Here is a 15,910-nt window from a genome sequence, read left to right on the forward strand (position 1 = left end):
CATGTTTTATTTAATATCTAGTTTAGAGTATTAACAAATATTTGCTAGGAGGTGGACAGTCTACAACAATGATATATCTATAATGAATAAAAACACATTTTAATCATATAACACTTATTTTATAACAATCGATGAGATTAGATTATAATTAAAGGAGAACTAACCCTCACAATTAGAAAAGCCCCATCTACTACCTTAGATAGTTACCCCTCCCTGCTTTCTACCCACAATAGTGCATTATTCCAGAAAGTGTCCCTGGCAGCATGCTCACTTATTTATGCAGAGTAGTGAAGTGAAGCTCACGGGCACCATCTTCCAGGTCTTCGGTCTTCTACAATTCACATAAGTTTTCAGCGCATGCACCGTTTGTACGAATACCGGACTGCTCCTTTACATAAGAAAGCAGGGATGGGGAACTAACTAGGTTAGTAGATGGGGCTTTCTAATTCGGGGGGTTTAGTTCTCCTTTAAATCTACCACTATCTACAGTACTTGAGATACAGACCTGGAAATGTTACAATTAGTAATTAATTCTGTGAAGTAGAAATGGGTATATAATTATATTTATAATATTTTTCCATATAGATGATCCTATCCTGCCTGCTATGATCCTAGGCATCAGAATATTATGCTTATTATTATTTAAATGTTGTACTGATGTGGAATGACTTAAAAATGTCAGCCGACAATTGCTGAATTGATCATGGAAACAAAAATAATTGGCGAAATAGGATTTGAACAAATTCGTATCTGTGCTTTAATGTGGACAATTTAAGAACGAATTTGCTTTAACCATAAACCATGGCATATCCAAAATGTAAAGATTTAAAAAAAATCCAGGAAATTTGAGATTATGTATTATTGTCACATTAGTCAAATGAAACAGTTCCTGCCATCTTGGAAAAAAAAGTTATATTGTTTTTCAAAGCTGAATGGAAACAAAATTACACGAGAATATTTTTGACCTAGCGGAGTATTCTTGACCTTGAGGACCACAGATGAACCAGCTCTCCGTTCAGAATTTTCAGTGAGTTTGACATTATATCAAACAAATAATCGTCGACAACATCTTCATATTTATCATCCCTGTGTTTCTGCTTGGAGAAAGCTACTTTATAGTGTTCTTCTCCAAAAGGCGAGTTTTGTGCAGAATTTATTTTTGCTTCCTCTCTACTAACATTTCTGTTATGTGACAGAGCAGCCAGAATTGTATCTGTGTACATTGAGTCCATGTTGAATGATGATCTTTTAGATTTGTATTTTAGGGCTTTGCTGTGAAAGCTCTGTAGGTCTCTGGTGTGGCAAAATTTTTCTATTTTTGAAATGTCTCGGATCAAGGCTCTGTCGTTAATAATTCTAGACAGGGGCGTATGTGCAGGATGTTGGGACGTAATCCAAGCACACTTGCGCTCTTTCACAGCAGTGAGCCTCTTGTGCTGACAATGTGTGTAATTTTCCAAGGAATGAAAACGGTGTTTATTTGCTACATGGAACATAACGGATTTCCATTTATCGAGCAAAACGTCAACATCTTGATTACAGGTCTGCGCACACCACCACAGATGATTTGCTATTGCAGAGATCCACTTGCAGATGTCATGACAGTGCCTTTTCCTACTTGCTGCAACTAGTTTTTTTGCTACACTTTTACATAGTTTCCACACATCAAGCTGGTGGTCAACACCAGAGTATTTTGTTGCCATGAGTTTTCCAATGCCATCATGACGGTCTGTAGCAATGATCTTGACATCTATATTTTCATCTAATATATTATCTAAGCACGTCTCAAATGCAGTTTTTTCTACCTCAGCATTTTTTCCTCTTTGAAGTTGGTCAATAGTGAAGGAAAGGATTTTTTTAGACATTACATCCATCATGGTGTATGTACAATATTTGGCGGACTGGCCAAGAGTATCAAACTGACAGTCTCCAGCAATAGCAACAGATTTTCCAGATAATTCCTTTTGATTACTCTCTTGTTCTTGGCGCCACTGCAGATCAATTGCTGGAAAAAGGTAGGACACTTGGTATTTAGAATAGGTAGTATCTGAAAAGAACGGGATACGCAATACATGAAACATCTTCTCAACTTTTTGAAATGAAAGACCACAGAGAAGAACAGCGTTGGCTAATAAGACATTTCCGGCAGAAACGTCAGCGGATAGTGGCTGCGAGTTCCATACAAGCGAGTTGTGACCATCCATGCATAAAAGCTTTACTTGAACCATGCTTCCATTAATGGATTTCTGAATATCTAGAATTGGTGCTTGACATGGCGGTGTTTGCTGATGTTGGCATTTAATCAAATACAATAGACTATCAAGGTTCTCCTCAAAGATGATGAATTTTCTTTGTCGGACATAGTCACAGTGTTTGAGTATGGTAGACTGACCTAGACTTTCAGTAGTTGGATTGAGGAAGTTTTGATCTTTTGAGTAGGTGTCTGGCTTTTTCGGGCTTGGTGATGACTCCCCTGCAGATGTACGAAGAGTAGATAAACATTCTTTTGCAGAATGTGACTTTTTATTTTCTGAAACAACGGATATATTTTCAAGAGGATCTATACATTTATAGGGATCAACAAAACAAACTGGGTATATATGATCTCTTTCAACCTTCCAACGTTCTGCTTCTATTGAATCATCGCCTGTTTGTATAGCAATTTCCTTTTTAACTGGAAATTCAGTTTGTGTTGTAAAATCCTTTTTCATAGCCAAATTTGTCAATGTACTAGCATTCGTTCTAATTATTCTGTCAGTTTGTGTCCCAACAGTGACAAGTCTTGAAATTACACGTACAACTGTGAATGATGTTGATGGCTCATTATCGTCTACTCTCATTCTCTTTGCTGCAGGAACTGAAGTACTTTGAACGTTTATTATTGGACGTACTGGAGAATTTGGGAAAATTGTTGGGACTGCATTTGGCTTCAGTGTCCTCTTCGATCCTTTAAATGTAAGAAATTCCTCCAAGAAGTGGATAGAGCACATTCTAAAATTTGTAGGTTTGCTTAACATTATTTTTTGTGCTACGATATCAAGGTTATTACGATGTTGTCCTGTGTGCATTAGCCATTTCTTTATTTGATGTAAGTTTTGCGGAAAGGCATGAAGGGTAACATCCGGGTATTTTGATTTTTGTCCTGTTCTGTGAGGACATCCCCTTACAAAGCAATTCGGCATGTTTAGTTGTAACCTAAGAAGGTAAAATTGCATAAACATATTTTCAGTTAATTAAAACCAAAAAGGATAATGGAAGTGACATTTATTGCATGCAATTTAGTGCATGCAAAATTATAACATTACTGTTGGCTTAAGAAATTTGACTATGGTTAGAGCAAAAATAGAGGTGACACTATGGGGCTGATTCACTAAGGGTCGAATATCGAGGGTTAATTAACCCTCGATATTCGACCCTTAGTGAACTAAAATCCTTTGAATATCGAAGTCGAAGGATTTAGCGCAGATAGTACGATCGAAGGATTATTCCTTCGAATCGAACGATTTGAAGGATTAAAATCCAACGATCGAAGGAATATCCTTCGATCAAAAAAATTTAGCCAAGCCTATGGGGACCTTCCTCATAGGCTAACATTGACTTCGGTAGCTTTTAGCTGCCGAACTAGGGGGTCGAAGTTTTTTTTAAAGAGACAGTACTTCGACTATCGAATGATGTACTATTTATATAACAGTATCCAATTGATGACACTATTAAGGTAAGGTTATCACAAGAGCTGTCACAACTGAAATCACGGTTACACAAAATTACATTTTTGCAGTATGGGTGAAATCAAAGCCAAGTCTTCATATAACAAGGGTGCGGACACTATTAGAATGATGGCTTCCCAAAATTGGGCTTATTATTGCAATAAGGTTGGCAAGTGCTGACATTCTATTCCAATAGTAGTGTCACAGAGTCCAGACACTATACTGCATAGAAGCAGACACTTTACTGCAAAGAAGGTGTTACCAAAGATAATACTACTTGTATTTAGGGTTAAAAGCACTAACCCTGAACTCACAGTGTATTGCATTGTGTTTCAGAAGAGCTGACATTCCAAAAAAAGGTGAAAAGTTTTACAAGAGCCAACACAAGGCCCTGACTGGCAATCTATAGGTCCTGGCCAATGGAAGCAGAGGAGATTTACGATTACTACACAAAAATTATTTTCTTAAAATGGACTCTAGTAGGTGGCCTTCCCGTCATTCTGGGCTTTTTTTTTGGGGTATTGGGTTTCCAGATAAGAAATCCTGCACTGCCATATAGTCAATGGTGCTAGACTCTCCTTGATATCTGGCTATTGGGAATCACAAAAAAAATAATCAAAATAGAAAAAGCAAATACCTCAAAATTATCAGTGCCACATGGCCGTTCCAAGGCAGAAAAGGAATACGGATTAGGAAGCAGAGAATTGGGGGTAATCGGCAAGGAAACCCAGGTGTCAGGAAAACATCACTGAATCACACGCAAAAGGCTGTAAAGTCCAGACAATCAGTTCCAAGTACTTCCGTAAGGGTGTCACTGTCCGTTTCTGTAAAAGCAGAAAAAGAGCTGACATTCTACTGAGGAAAGGTTGACATGAAAAAAGTAATTCTATGGCAGTAAGAGTCATTCATGATCAAATAATGAACTTGCTGGCATTTCCTATTCAAGTATAATAAAGCTATTGTGCTTTTTCGTTGTTAATTTAGAGGCGATTGTTGCATGCAAGAGTGCAGTTTCATTGATTCTAAGGTAGTGGTTATATCAAGGGGCTTTATTGCCTGTGAGAAAACAATTGCTGTGGGTAAACAATATGAACCATGTGATAATGTTGCAGTTGCATGTTTAAAGCAGAGCTGTGGAGTCAGACGTAGTTTTGGGTATCTAGAGTCGCCAAAAATCGAATTCAAGAGCTTCTATAAAGGAGGCTATGGCAGAAGCTATTCTATTTCTAAGAACGATGCTTTAGTTAATTATGGATTTTTTTTAAACAGATATTCTACAGCTATATGCCAGGTTCCATTAATATATTGCAATAACGATGAAGTATATCTTAGTTTGGAGCATGTACAAAGTAGAGTTTTGGATTATTTGGGAGACAGCCTTTCCGCAAATCCAGCCATATCTAAGCTTTCTGGATAACGGGTTTCCAGATCCCATACTTGAACAACATTTTGACTCTACGACCAGCAGAAGGGTTTATCAATATAATTTATGGGACCTCCAGTTTTAAAGGAGACATTTTGTGTAAAAAACAAGACCATACCAGTGCATTGTACTCATTTAAATATAGAAGAATTGTGCTTAAAAAGTAGTGTTTCAGGCTGATTAATTGAATATTTCTGCAAAAACCCTAATAATCCCTCCCTTCTCTTCCACTTGCTGCTCCCTGAATTCCCAGGCTGTGCACTCAGCTCACTGCACTGTAGGACAGGAACCAATCAGCAGCTAGCAGGACCTGATAGGGAACTGAAGCCTGTCTGTGCTTGTGTGACTGCAGGGCTGTGATTGGCTGTCCCCCTCCTACTGTGCTTCTGGCAGGGACAGTTAGGACACGCCCACCCCTCATTTGAAAAACAGACAGGGACCAGAGAACATCTATAGGGAGCTCCAATAAAGGGGCTATTTTTAAAGATAATATTAATTTTTAGCCTCATGTAAAAGCAACACCATCTATTACTCATTATTGCCTACAAAATTAGGGTTTTTTAATTTATCCTATATGTTTCCTTTAAAAGACATGTGGTATATCTTAAATAGTCTTAAACTATATTAAACAGTGAAACCTTAACCTATATTTTCACATTTCCACCTCATTCCTTTAACTGCAGCTACATACGAATGCCAAAGAGAAAGTATAACCACCTTTATTAGATCAGCTCATTCAGTTCATTGTAGAAATAAACATTTACACATACTTGATTCCACAGACTGAAAAGTAGCTATGTTACTTGTAAGAACCATTTCCAGTCCCTTTAGACTCGCACTGTATTGCAGTGATCACCAATCAGTGGCTCGTGGGCAACATTTAGTTCACCAACCCATTGGCTGTTGCTCCTAGTGGCCCAGGGGTCTATAAAATAGCCAATCACAGCCCTTATTTGGCACCCCTGGAACTTTTTCATGCTTGTGTTGCTCCCCAACATTTTTTACAATTGAATGTTACTCATGAGTAAAAAACGTTGAGGGATCCCTGCTGTAATGCAAGCCATTTTCTCACCTTGCTCCATTGTGAAGTGATGGATTCTGGGACTTAAAGTCCCTCTGATTTCCATAGTGGCTACACAGTCTCTCTGAAAAGCAGAGGGGCTTCAGGTTGCAGAATCTATTACTTCACTATGAAAGATGGTAAGGGTGGAGTTGGGTTACACCGTGAGCCTATGGGGGAGGTTGGAAAATTGGACCCTTCAACATAGGCAGACTGTTATGGTTTCCCTCTGCAATCTGTGGAATAAGGTATGTCTAGTAAAAGAGAATAATTTATATTTTATGAAGTCAAGAGTGTTAATGCACTTTTTTTTTTAAATAACTCCACATGTTCATGTCAAAATGGGAGTTCATATGAAAATGGAGGATGTATTTTCCTTTTAACAAGATGCACGGATGATTGCAAATACAGTACACAATGCAAAATGTGTTGGTTTACCAACAGAATGCACCATAGATCGAACATAATATGGGATTCATATTTGGCCGGGATTAAAGGGATGTGGCATTAACTCCACTCTGCATGCATCTCCAAGCATATTTTTAAAACATGGCTGAAACTTTTCAGAATATATAAATGTTGCAGAAGTGTATTTTAATCACTGGTGCCTTCAGTGCCTGGAGTATTCTGATAATGGCATGATCTGACCAGCTTATACTCAAGTTTTTTTTAATGAGTAAATACTGCAAATTCCACAAAAATAAGATTCCATTTATTGTTTATATTTACCACAGTATCTACACTATATCATCTACTACAACTACACGCAAAATGTGTGTAATCACCATTAAACTGGCAATGCACGAATATAGTTGCTGAAGAGTACCTGAAATCACAAGCACAGCTTTGTTTTTTATTTCTACCCTCTTCAGTCCTTTGCCACACAAGTACTAGTCAAGTTAAACAGGCAAAAAATAGTGGTCAGTGTATCCTACAACATGTGGTCTACAATTTACGGCAGAGATTCTATGCTAAGAGAAAGTTATGTTAATCTGTTACAGGTTGCCAGTAGCTAGTGACTAAACTAGCTGGTTCTAAACCAAGATCGGAAACTGCTGCCGACAACTTTGACGGTATGAATTATTACTGTAGAGCTAAGAAAAAGCAAATTAAAAATGAACCAACGACCAACTGAATTGTAACTAGAACATTACAAACTAAAGGTAAACTACCCCTTTAAACCATATCTGCAAGGAGGTGGATAGTCATTGTGTTGATAGCAATAGTATCTTTACATCATAAAAATAAATTGCAGATCATACATAATGTAAAAGAAATAGAACAAATATACAAGAATCAGCCAATGAAATTAGATTATAACTGAATCTACTCAGGCTAACTAGAGAAAAAATGTGAGCAAATGAATATCCAAACTTCAAGAAGTACAATTTAAGTTTAACCATAAACCTTAGAATATTTAAGATAAAAGAAAATCCAAGAAATGTATCAGATTAGTATCACATTAGTCATATGGAACATTTCCTGTGATGTATTCATTATATTGTTCAGCAAAGATGTTAGATCAATCTGATAAAATTAGTCTGTGAATGTTAAAAAGAAAAAAAAAAAAAAAGAGAGCATATCCTTCACTTAGCGGAGTATTCTTGACCTTGAAGACCACTGATTAACCAGCTCTCCACTCAGAATTTTCAAGGAGTTTGACATTATATCAAGCAAATAATCGTCAACAACATCTGCACAAACATATTTATCAGCCCTGTGTTTCTGCTTGGAGAAAGCTACTTTATAGTGTTCTTCTCCAAAAGGCGAGTTTTGTGCAGAATTCTTTTTTGCTTCCTCTCTAGTAACATTTCTGTTATGTGACAGAGCAGCCAGAATTGTATCTGTGTACATTGAGTCCATGTTGAATGATGATCTTTTGGATTGGTATTTTAGGGCTTTGCTGTGAAAGCTCTGTAGGTCTCTCGTGTGGCAAAATTTTTCTATTTTTGAAATGTCTCGGATCAAGGCTCTGTCGTTAATAATTCTAGACAGGGGCGTATGTGCAGGATGTTGGGACGTAATCCAAGCACACTTGCGCTCTTTCACAGCAGTGAGCCTCTTGTGCTGACAATGTGTGTAATTTTCCAAGGAATGAAAACGGTGTTTATTTGCTACATGGAACATAACGGATTTCCATTTATCAAGCAAAACGTCAACATCTTGATTACAGGTCTGCGCACACCACCACAGATGATTTGCTATTGCAGAGATCCACTTGCAGATGTCATGACAGTGCCTTTTCCTACTTGCTGCAACTAGTTTTTTTGCTACACTTTTACATAGTTTCCACACATCAAGCTGGTGGTCAACACCAGAGTATTTTGTTGCCATGAGTTTTCCAATGCCATCATGACGATCTGTAGCAATGATCTTGACATCTATATTTTCATCTAATATGTTATCCAAGCATGTCTCAAACGTGTCTTTTTCCACCCCAGCAGCAGTTTTTCCTCTTCCAAGTTGGTCAATAGTGAAGGAAAGGATTTTTTTAGACATTACATCCATCATGGTGTATGTACAATATTTGGCGGACTGACCAAGAGTATCAAACCGACAGTCTCCAGCAATAGCAACAGATTTTCCAGATAATTCCTTTTGATTACTCTCTTGTTCTTGGCGCCACCGTAGATCACTTGCTGGAAAAAGGTATGACACTTGGTATTTAGAATAGGTAGTATCTGAAAAGAACGGGATACGTAACAAATGAAACATCTTCTTAACTTTTTGAAATGAAAAACCACAGAGAAGAACAGCGTTGGCTAATAAGACATTTCCGGCAGAAACGTCGCCAGATAGTGGCTGCGAGTTCCATACAAGCGAGTTGTGACCATCCATGCATAAAAGCTTTACTTGAACCATGCTTCCATTAATGGATTTCTGAATATCTAGAATAGGTGCTTGACATGGCGGTGTTTGCTGATGTTGGCATTTAATCAAATGCAGCAGACTATCAAGGTTCTCCTCAAAGATGATAAATTTTCTTTGTCTGACATAGTCTCGATGTTTGAATGCGGTAGACTGCCCTAGACTTTCAGTAGTTAGATTAAGAAAGTTTTGATCTGTTGAGACTGCTTCTGGTGAATGTGTAAGGTTTGGTGAGGATTCCCTTTCTAATATATGAAGAGTAGATAAACATCCTTTTGCAGGATGTGGCTTTTTACTTTCCGATTTATTTTCAAGGGGTTCTATAATTTTATAGGGATCAACGAAACAAACTGGGTACGTATGATCTTTCTCAACCTTCCAGATCTCTGCTTCTATTGAATCATCACCCGTTTGAATAGCGATTTCCATTTTATTTGGCGATTCGGTTTGTGTTGCAACATCTGGTTCCTTAGACAATTTCGTTGTCAATGTACTAGCATCAGTCTGATTTCTTCTATGATCAGTTTGTGTCCCGACAGTGACAAGTCTTGAAACCACTCGTATAACAGTGGATTTAAATGGTTGATGATCCTCTATTCTCATTCTCTTTGCGGCAGGAACTGAAGCACTTTGAGCATTTATTATTGGAAGCACTGGAATAGTAGAAAAAATTGTAGGAACTGCATTTGGCTTTAGGGTCCGCCTCGATCCTTTAAATGTATAAAAGTCTTCTGAGAAGTGGGTAGAGCACATTCTAAAACATGAACTTTTGACTCCTCGTAGAACTTTGTCTGCCACTAAATCAAGGTCGTTACCATGATGTTGACCTGTTTGCATTAGCCATTTCTTTATCTGATGTAAATTATTTGGAAAGGGATGAAGGATAACATCCGGGTATTTTAATTTTTGTCCTGATTTGTGAGGACATCCCTTTACAATACATCTTGTCATGTTTAGTAGTAACCTAAGAAGATTGCAAAAATATATTTTGAGTTAATAAAAGGATAACAGAGATACATCTATTGCAGTAGTCCACAGAGTGCATGCAAAACTGTAACATTACTGTGGGCTTATGAAATGTTATTTTACTATAGTTCGAGGTGACAATATGCTCTGGTAAATGGGTTCAAATATCACTTGACTAACATCGTAGAAAACTACTGTGGTGATACTGATAGATACTGGATTGGCAAAAGTAGAGACACTACATTGTGCTAAATATTTTAGAAAGAGCAGACTTTACCAGGATAATGTTGGCTAAGTAAGGTACATAATTTTAGTAACATTTACAGATGGCAGTTGTGGTGTAGCAAGTGCTGACAGTCAAATGCAAAACAGGATATAAGTCTCAAGAGTATAATGAGTTAAAGGAGAAGTCAACCTGTACAGGGAACCCCCCCCCGGCCTACCTGCCCCCCCCCCGGGAAAATGCCCCTAACTTGTTACTTACCCCTCCATCCAGGTCTTTGACCAGCAAAACGCTGGTCAAAGCAGGAAGAAGAGCGCTCGGGAGAAGATGGCGCCCATGAACTCCGCAGCAGAGGACCTGGAAGGAGGGGTAAGTAACAAGTTAGGGGCATTTGCCCGGGGGGGTGGGGTGTAGGTAGGCCAACAGGATTGTTTTGCCATCAATGTGGGTTCATGGAGCTTAGATAGGATCAAATACAAGATACTTTTATTATTACATAGAAAAAGGAAACAAGTCTTACAATAATTATTTGCTTAAAATGGACTATAGTAGATGGCCTTCCTGTAAGTAGGCACTTTCACATTTAGAATGTAAGCCCTACGGGGTAGGGTCCTCTAGCCTTTTGTTTCCTTGACACTGAGCACTTAATCTGCATTGTAATTATATTTTATATTTTTGTGAATTGTATTCTAATAATGCACTTATTGTTACTTTTTATTCCAATGACCCCTTGTTTGTTACTACTAATTTATTGTTTTGTTGTACAGTGCTTTGCCCTCAAGGAGCGCTTTACAAATAAAAATATACATACATACTTTCTGGATATTGGGTTTTCAGATAAGAGATCCTATACCTGTACCTCAATACAATCTGTGGTACTAGACTCCTGGCAGGATATAAACAATCATAGAATAAAAAGCAAAATAGAGAAAACCAAATACCTCAAAATTGTCAGGGTCACAAGGCTGTTCGAGGCAGAAAATGACTGGTTAGGAAGCAGAGTATTGGGGGATTAACAGGTGTCAGGCAAATATGTTTGAGTCACAGACAAAGGGTCGTTAAATCCAGAAAATCAGTCCGAAGTGATGAAACTACTTCCATAAAGTTGCCACAGCCGACGGTTTCTGTAAGACTAGAAAAAAAGTGGACATTCTACTGCAGAAAGATTCACATGAACAAGTCATTCAATGGCAGCAAGAGTCTCACCCAGTCTGACACTTACGGGTAGATTTGAAAATGTTTTAAAATTTCAATATTGAATTATCCAAACTCGATTCGAGTTTAAATTGAATTTCGAGATTTATCATACTCTGGCCCTTTAAGCACTTGAATTAGACTATTCGCCACCTAAAACCTGCCGAATTACTGTATAGGTCAATTGGAGACGCCCAGGGATTGAGTTGGTGATCTTTTCGGAGAAGAAAAAAAACTTGAATAGAGTTTTTTTACATTCTAATTGAGATTTTCTAATTCGAATCGAATTCAATTTGAGTTTTCAGGTCCTTTCAATTTTGCCTGAGTTGAAAAAAAAATAAGATTTTATTAATAAATTTCAATTCAGGGGGTTTTAAAATAACACATGAATTCGAAATTCAAACCATGATAAATATGCCTCTTACAGTTCGAGTATCAAAAGTACTGACCCACTAATTGTTTAAAGGAGAATTCAACCCTTTAAGAAATAAACCTGTACCCCCCCACCCCACATAGACCCCCTCCAGGCTAACTGCCCCACGGGGAAACACCCCATATTCTGGCATCTGAGTTCCAAGCAGCCATCTTCTGGGTCTTCGGCAAGCTGAGTGGGAGATCGGCATGTCAGTTGGAGCAACCTGCCGGTTTGCGACAACTGCGCATGCGCCGAAACTCATGAAAATTGCAGAAGCGCCGGAAGACAAAGACCCAGAAGAAGGCTGCGCGGAACTTGGATGCCAGAAACTGCACTGAGGGGTAAGTATAAAGTATGGGGCATTTCCACACGGGGGGCAGTTAGGCTGGTGGAAGGAGGGTCTACATGGGGTGGGGTCTATGGCTTTATTTCTTAAAGGGTTGAATTCTCCTTTAAGGATTAAAAGCACTCACCCCCTTCATTCCTGGCATTTCCCATTCAATTATATAGAAGCTGCTTTGTTGTCCGTTTACTGGCGATTGTTGCAAACAATTGTGAATTTCACTAAATTCTAAGGTACAGGTTACATCAAAACACAGTGGCAACTTCTACTTCTGATTAGCCAAGTCTAAAGATGGCCGAACAAGCCGATCATTCACCAATATGCCCACCTTGAAGTGAGTGAGATTGGGCTGATCCAACAATTGGGTCACGCCAGGAATACAAGCCATCAGGGAAAGGACTGCATCAACAATTATATATAAATATAGTTTATTTTCGCGTAGACATCCTGGTTCCACAGACTGGAAGATTTTTACACGTAAAGGAAGAAAGAAGCAAGCGTTGTGGAGATAATGCCATATGTGCTGGGTTATAAGTAAACCAACAAAATGTCTGATTCCCCATGTTGTATTCCATGTGGTTTAATGTGTGTTCCGGATAACAGGTTGTGTGATAGTAACCCCCACTGATGTATCTTCGAGCATATATTTTTCTAAGTTGCTAAAAGTAGCAGAATAAATACATAAAAGTTTCAAACAGGGGGTTTAAAAGAGGGTAACTCTTATAAACAGAATTTTTAGATAAAGGAAAAATCTAGTCAGCTTATTTCATTTTTTGTTTTTCTTTTTAAGAGATGAAATGAACCAACGAACTGCAGGAAGAATAAGATTTTCCTAATAATATGGTCACATCTTCTAACTAAAAAACAAAAATGTGCTTACTTAATCACTATTAAACTGGGAATACACAAATAGAATTGCTGAAAGAGTGCATTAAATCAGAACCAAGGCAAATGTATGTGTTCCCTCTTCTGTACAAGTCAGTTAAGTAAAAAAGTTAAGAGTTTTCATTGTGTCCTATGGGGTAAGTCATTATATTACAAAATGAACACACAGATTATATCCTAGGAAAGAAGGGTTATTTTAATGTGTTACAAGTTGTGTGAAGCAACAAGTGATAGGGAATGTTGTTGACAAGTTTGAAAGCCTGTACTGTTATTGGGCTGGTAGAGTTAAGGTGGCCATACACGGATAGATCCGCTCGTTTGGCGATGTCGCCAAACGAGCGGATCTCCCTCCGATATGCCCACCTTGATGGGGGGCAATATCGGGCTGATCCGATCGTGGGCCCTAGGGCCCAACGATCGGATCCTAGCGTTCGCCAAACGGGCGGTCGGATCGCGGGACCGCATCAACGAACAGATGCGGCCGCGATCCGACGGGATTTTTAATCCCATCCGATCGAGATCTGGCCGACTTTCGGCCAGATCTCGATCGGGGAAGCCCGTCGGGGGCCCCCATACACGGGCCAATAAGCTGCCGACACGGTCTGTCGGCAGCTTTTATCGGCCCGTGTATGGCCACCTTTAGTTCAGTAAACAACATTTTTGCAATGACAAAACATATACTGTAAAGATCAGGCACAAGGTCAGGGATGTTGTGTGTGACATAAATAAAATCTCTTTCATTAGATATTTATGAAAAGCAGTCTGATCATTATCTGAATCAGTCTAACAATCAGCATGATTTTTAAAGGGGACCCGTCACCCAAAAAAATGATTCCAAATCCTATTTTATCATGTTAGTCAAGCAAAATTAACTTTAATTACACTGTAAAAATGATTTGAAATGTGTTCCCTTCGGTCTAGGAACTCATAAAGATAGCAAGCAGGCAGGTGCCATTTTGTGGACAGTTTTATTAAGGCAAGCCTTGCATCATCTCGGCCTAAGGCATAGAGGAGGGGCAGGCAATATTTGAATGACAGCGGGGATGTTTAAATGACTTTACAACAGCTATGAATACTTTAAAAAAATAAAAAAAAAAGAATTAGAATTTCATGTTTAATTTGAAAAGGACTTTTATTATACAGATGTTAATGTTTGGGCGACAGGTTTCACGTTAAGGCCCAATTGTTTAGATATACTGCATTTGATGACAGAACAAACAGCTCCCCCTTTTTCCACACCTAGAGCAGCCCCCACCTTATTGCACACCTGGGGCAGCCTGTCCCATTACTCTTGCCCCACCAAAACCATCTTCCTTGCCCTTTGCCTGTCCTTACGCCCCTCTCCAGCATAGGGAAGAAATCATAGCGTTCCAAGGCATTCCCTGTACCTACAGAAGCTGGACATGGGCACAGAAAAGGGTCACTGTCAGGTCTAATGTTCAAAATCAGCCAAAGTCGCTACAAAACCAGCCGAGAGTCACTTCAACAGTAGCCCAAAAATAGCATAATATGTGCAGTGAAAAAAGTCTAATAAATAAACATGTGAAAATACGACTTTTTCTCATTTTTTACAGTTTTACAAATTTTTCCATGAAGTAAAATGGGACAGATTCAGCCATCACTAGGGGGGAGCCCAGGAGGTATAGGGGTCCCATATAGGGTTGCCACCTGTTCTGGAAAACCTTCCTATATATAAATCTTTTTTCCCCTATTAAAAACATTGGGATCAACCATCATTTACCGGCCAGGTGGAAACCCTAATCCTATAAGGCCTAATACAAATTCATTAAATATTGGTAAAACAGCTCAACCTCTAGACATTTTGGTGGTTTTTGCCCCAAAATTGTCTGAAATGGAGGAAAGTGAGTGGAAAAAGTGAGAATGCTTAAGAGTGACGGGAGACTGGGGTACAGAGGCCAAAATGTGGGAACTCCCGACTTCTACACAAGTCAGTCCCATTGCATGCTGGGTATTGTAGTCTTACATTCAACTTGCCACAAAAACCACATTACCCAACATGCACTGGGACACACAGGCTTGGCACATTAGGGCAACGAAAAACATTGACTGGTTTCCAAAGTACAAACCAACCAAAGGCCCAAGAAGTAGCCCAAATCTGTATCTTGACTAGTTTGTACTTTCATAACCCGCCTGGGCTTTAAATTAGTAGCCCAATTTGTCTGGAAAACCTCCAACCTGACAACCCTGAGTGTGACCCTCCCTCTGTGCATGGCCCAATATGTAGGAAACCCTTTTCTGGAAAAGCTCTTGCCGTATTCCCGATCTATAACATTGGCATGAAGTATAATTATTATTTGCCAGGTAACAACCCTACTTGGCACATTAGGGCAAGAAATAAAACTTTAGCTGGTTTCCAAAGGAACCAAACCCGTGTGAAACCCCGCCTGGGCCATTAATCAGTAGCCCAATCTGGCTGGAAAAGCACCAACTTGGCAATTGTGGGCCATAAAAGTGGCACTAATAAACAGTCCGTACTGCGCATGCGCTTGCCTGGTGTAGACAGGAGACGCCTGGGACAGAGAATAAAATGGCGCCTGTAAGTAAAGTAACCAGACTGAGTTTATAGTTTCATTACTGAATAACGTGTTCTCTTTTTCCCTTGTCGTTCTCCAGTATCTCTTAATCATCCCCTTCCCACAGTCGCTGCGCTACATTACACTTACACACTTCTCTTGCCATCCGCTCTTATCTCCCGCGTTCACGTACACTGACGTTTTTTTTTTTCTTACGTCTTAGCCCCTCCCCTTCCTCCAGCACGGTCACGTGGTCTGGGTATCAGGAAGCGTTCTTCTACTTCACTCGGAA

At 39.1% G+C, this 15,910-nt stretch overlaps 1 protein-coding gene across 6 annotated transcripts; it reads right to left on the reverse strand.

Annotated features, from left to right (window-relative positions):
• Position 1: 1 nt before the first annotated feature.
• On the reverse strand, positions 2-15,906 carry LOC108715139. Of its 6 annotated transcripts, XM_041560703.1 has the most exons (5): positions 15,769-15,906; positions 11,189-11,379; positions 10,509-10,604; positions 7,908-10,022; positions 2-1,086 (listed from the first exon to the last, which is right to left on the reverse strand). In XM_041560703.1, exons 3-5 carry the CDS (start codon positions 10,514-10,516, stop codon positions 966-968), a joined length of 2,244 nt encoding a protein of 747 aa, XP_041416637.1. In that variant the 5' UTR covers positions 10,517-10,604; positions 11,189-11,379; positions 15,769-15,906; the 3' UTR covers positions 2-965. The 6 variants fall into 6 exon arrangements, with proteins under 6 accessions (XP_041416637.1, XP_018115480.1, XP_041416639.1 ...); XM_041560701.1 differs by lacking the exon at positions 2-1,086 and having other exon boundaries at positions 6,881-10,022; XM_041560702.1 differs by lacking the exon at positions 2-1,086 and having other exon boundaries at positions 6,881-10,022; positions 11,189-11,762; positions 15,769-15,892.
• Between the last annotated feature and the right edge of the window lie 4 nt (positions 15,907-15,910).

Source organism: Xenopus laevis, chromosome 4S, assembly GCF_017654675.1.
Source record: "Xenopus laevis strain J_2021 chromosome 4S, Xenopus_laevis_v10.1, whole genome shotgun sequence".
In the NCBI taxonomy this organism is placed as follows: domain Eukaryota; kingdom Metazoa; phylum Chordata; class Amphibia; order Anura; family Pipidae; genus Xenopus; species Xenopus laevis.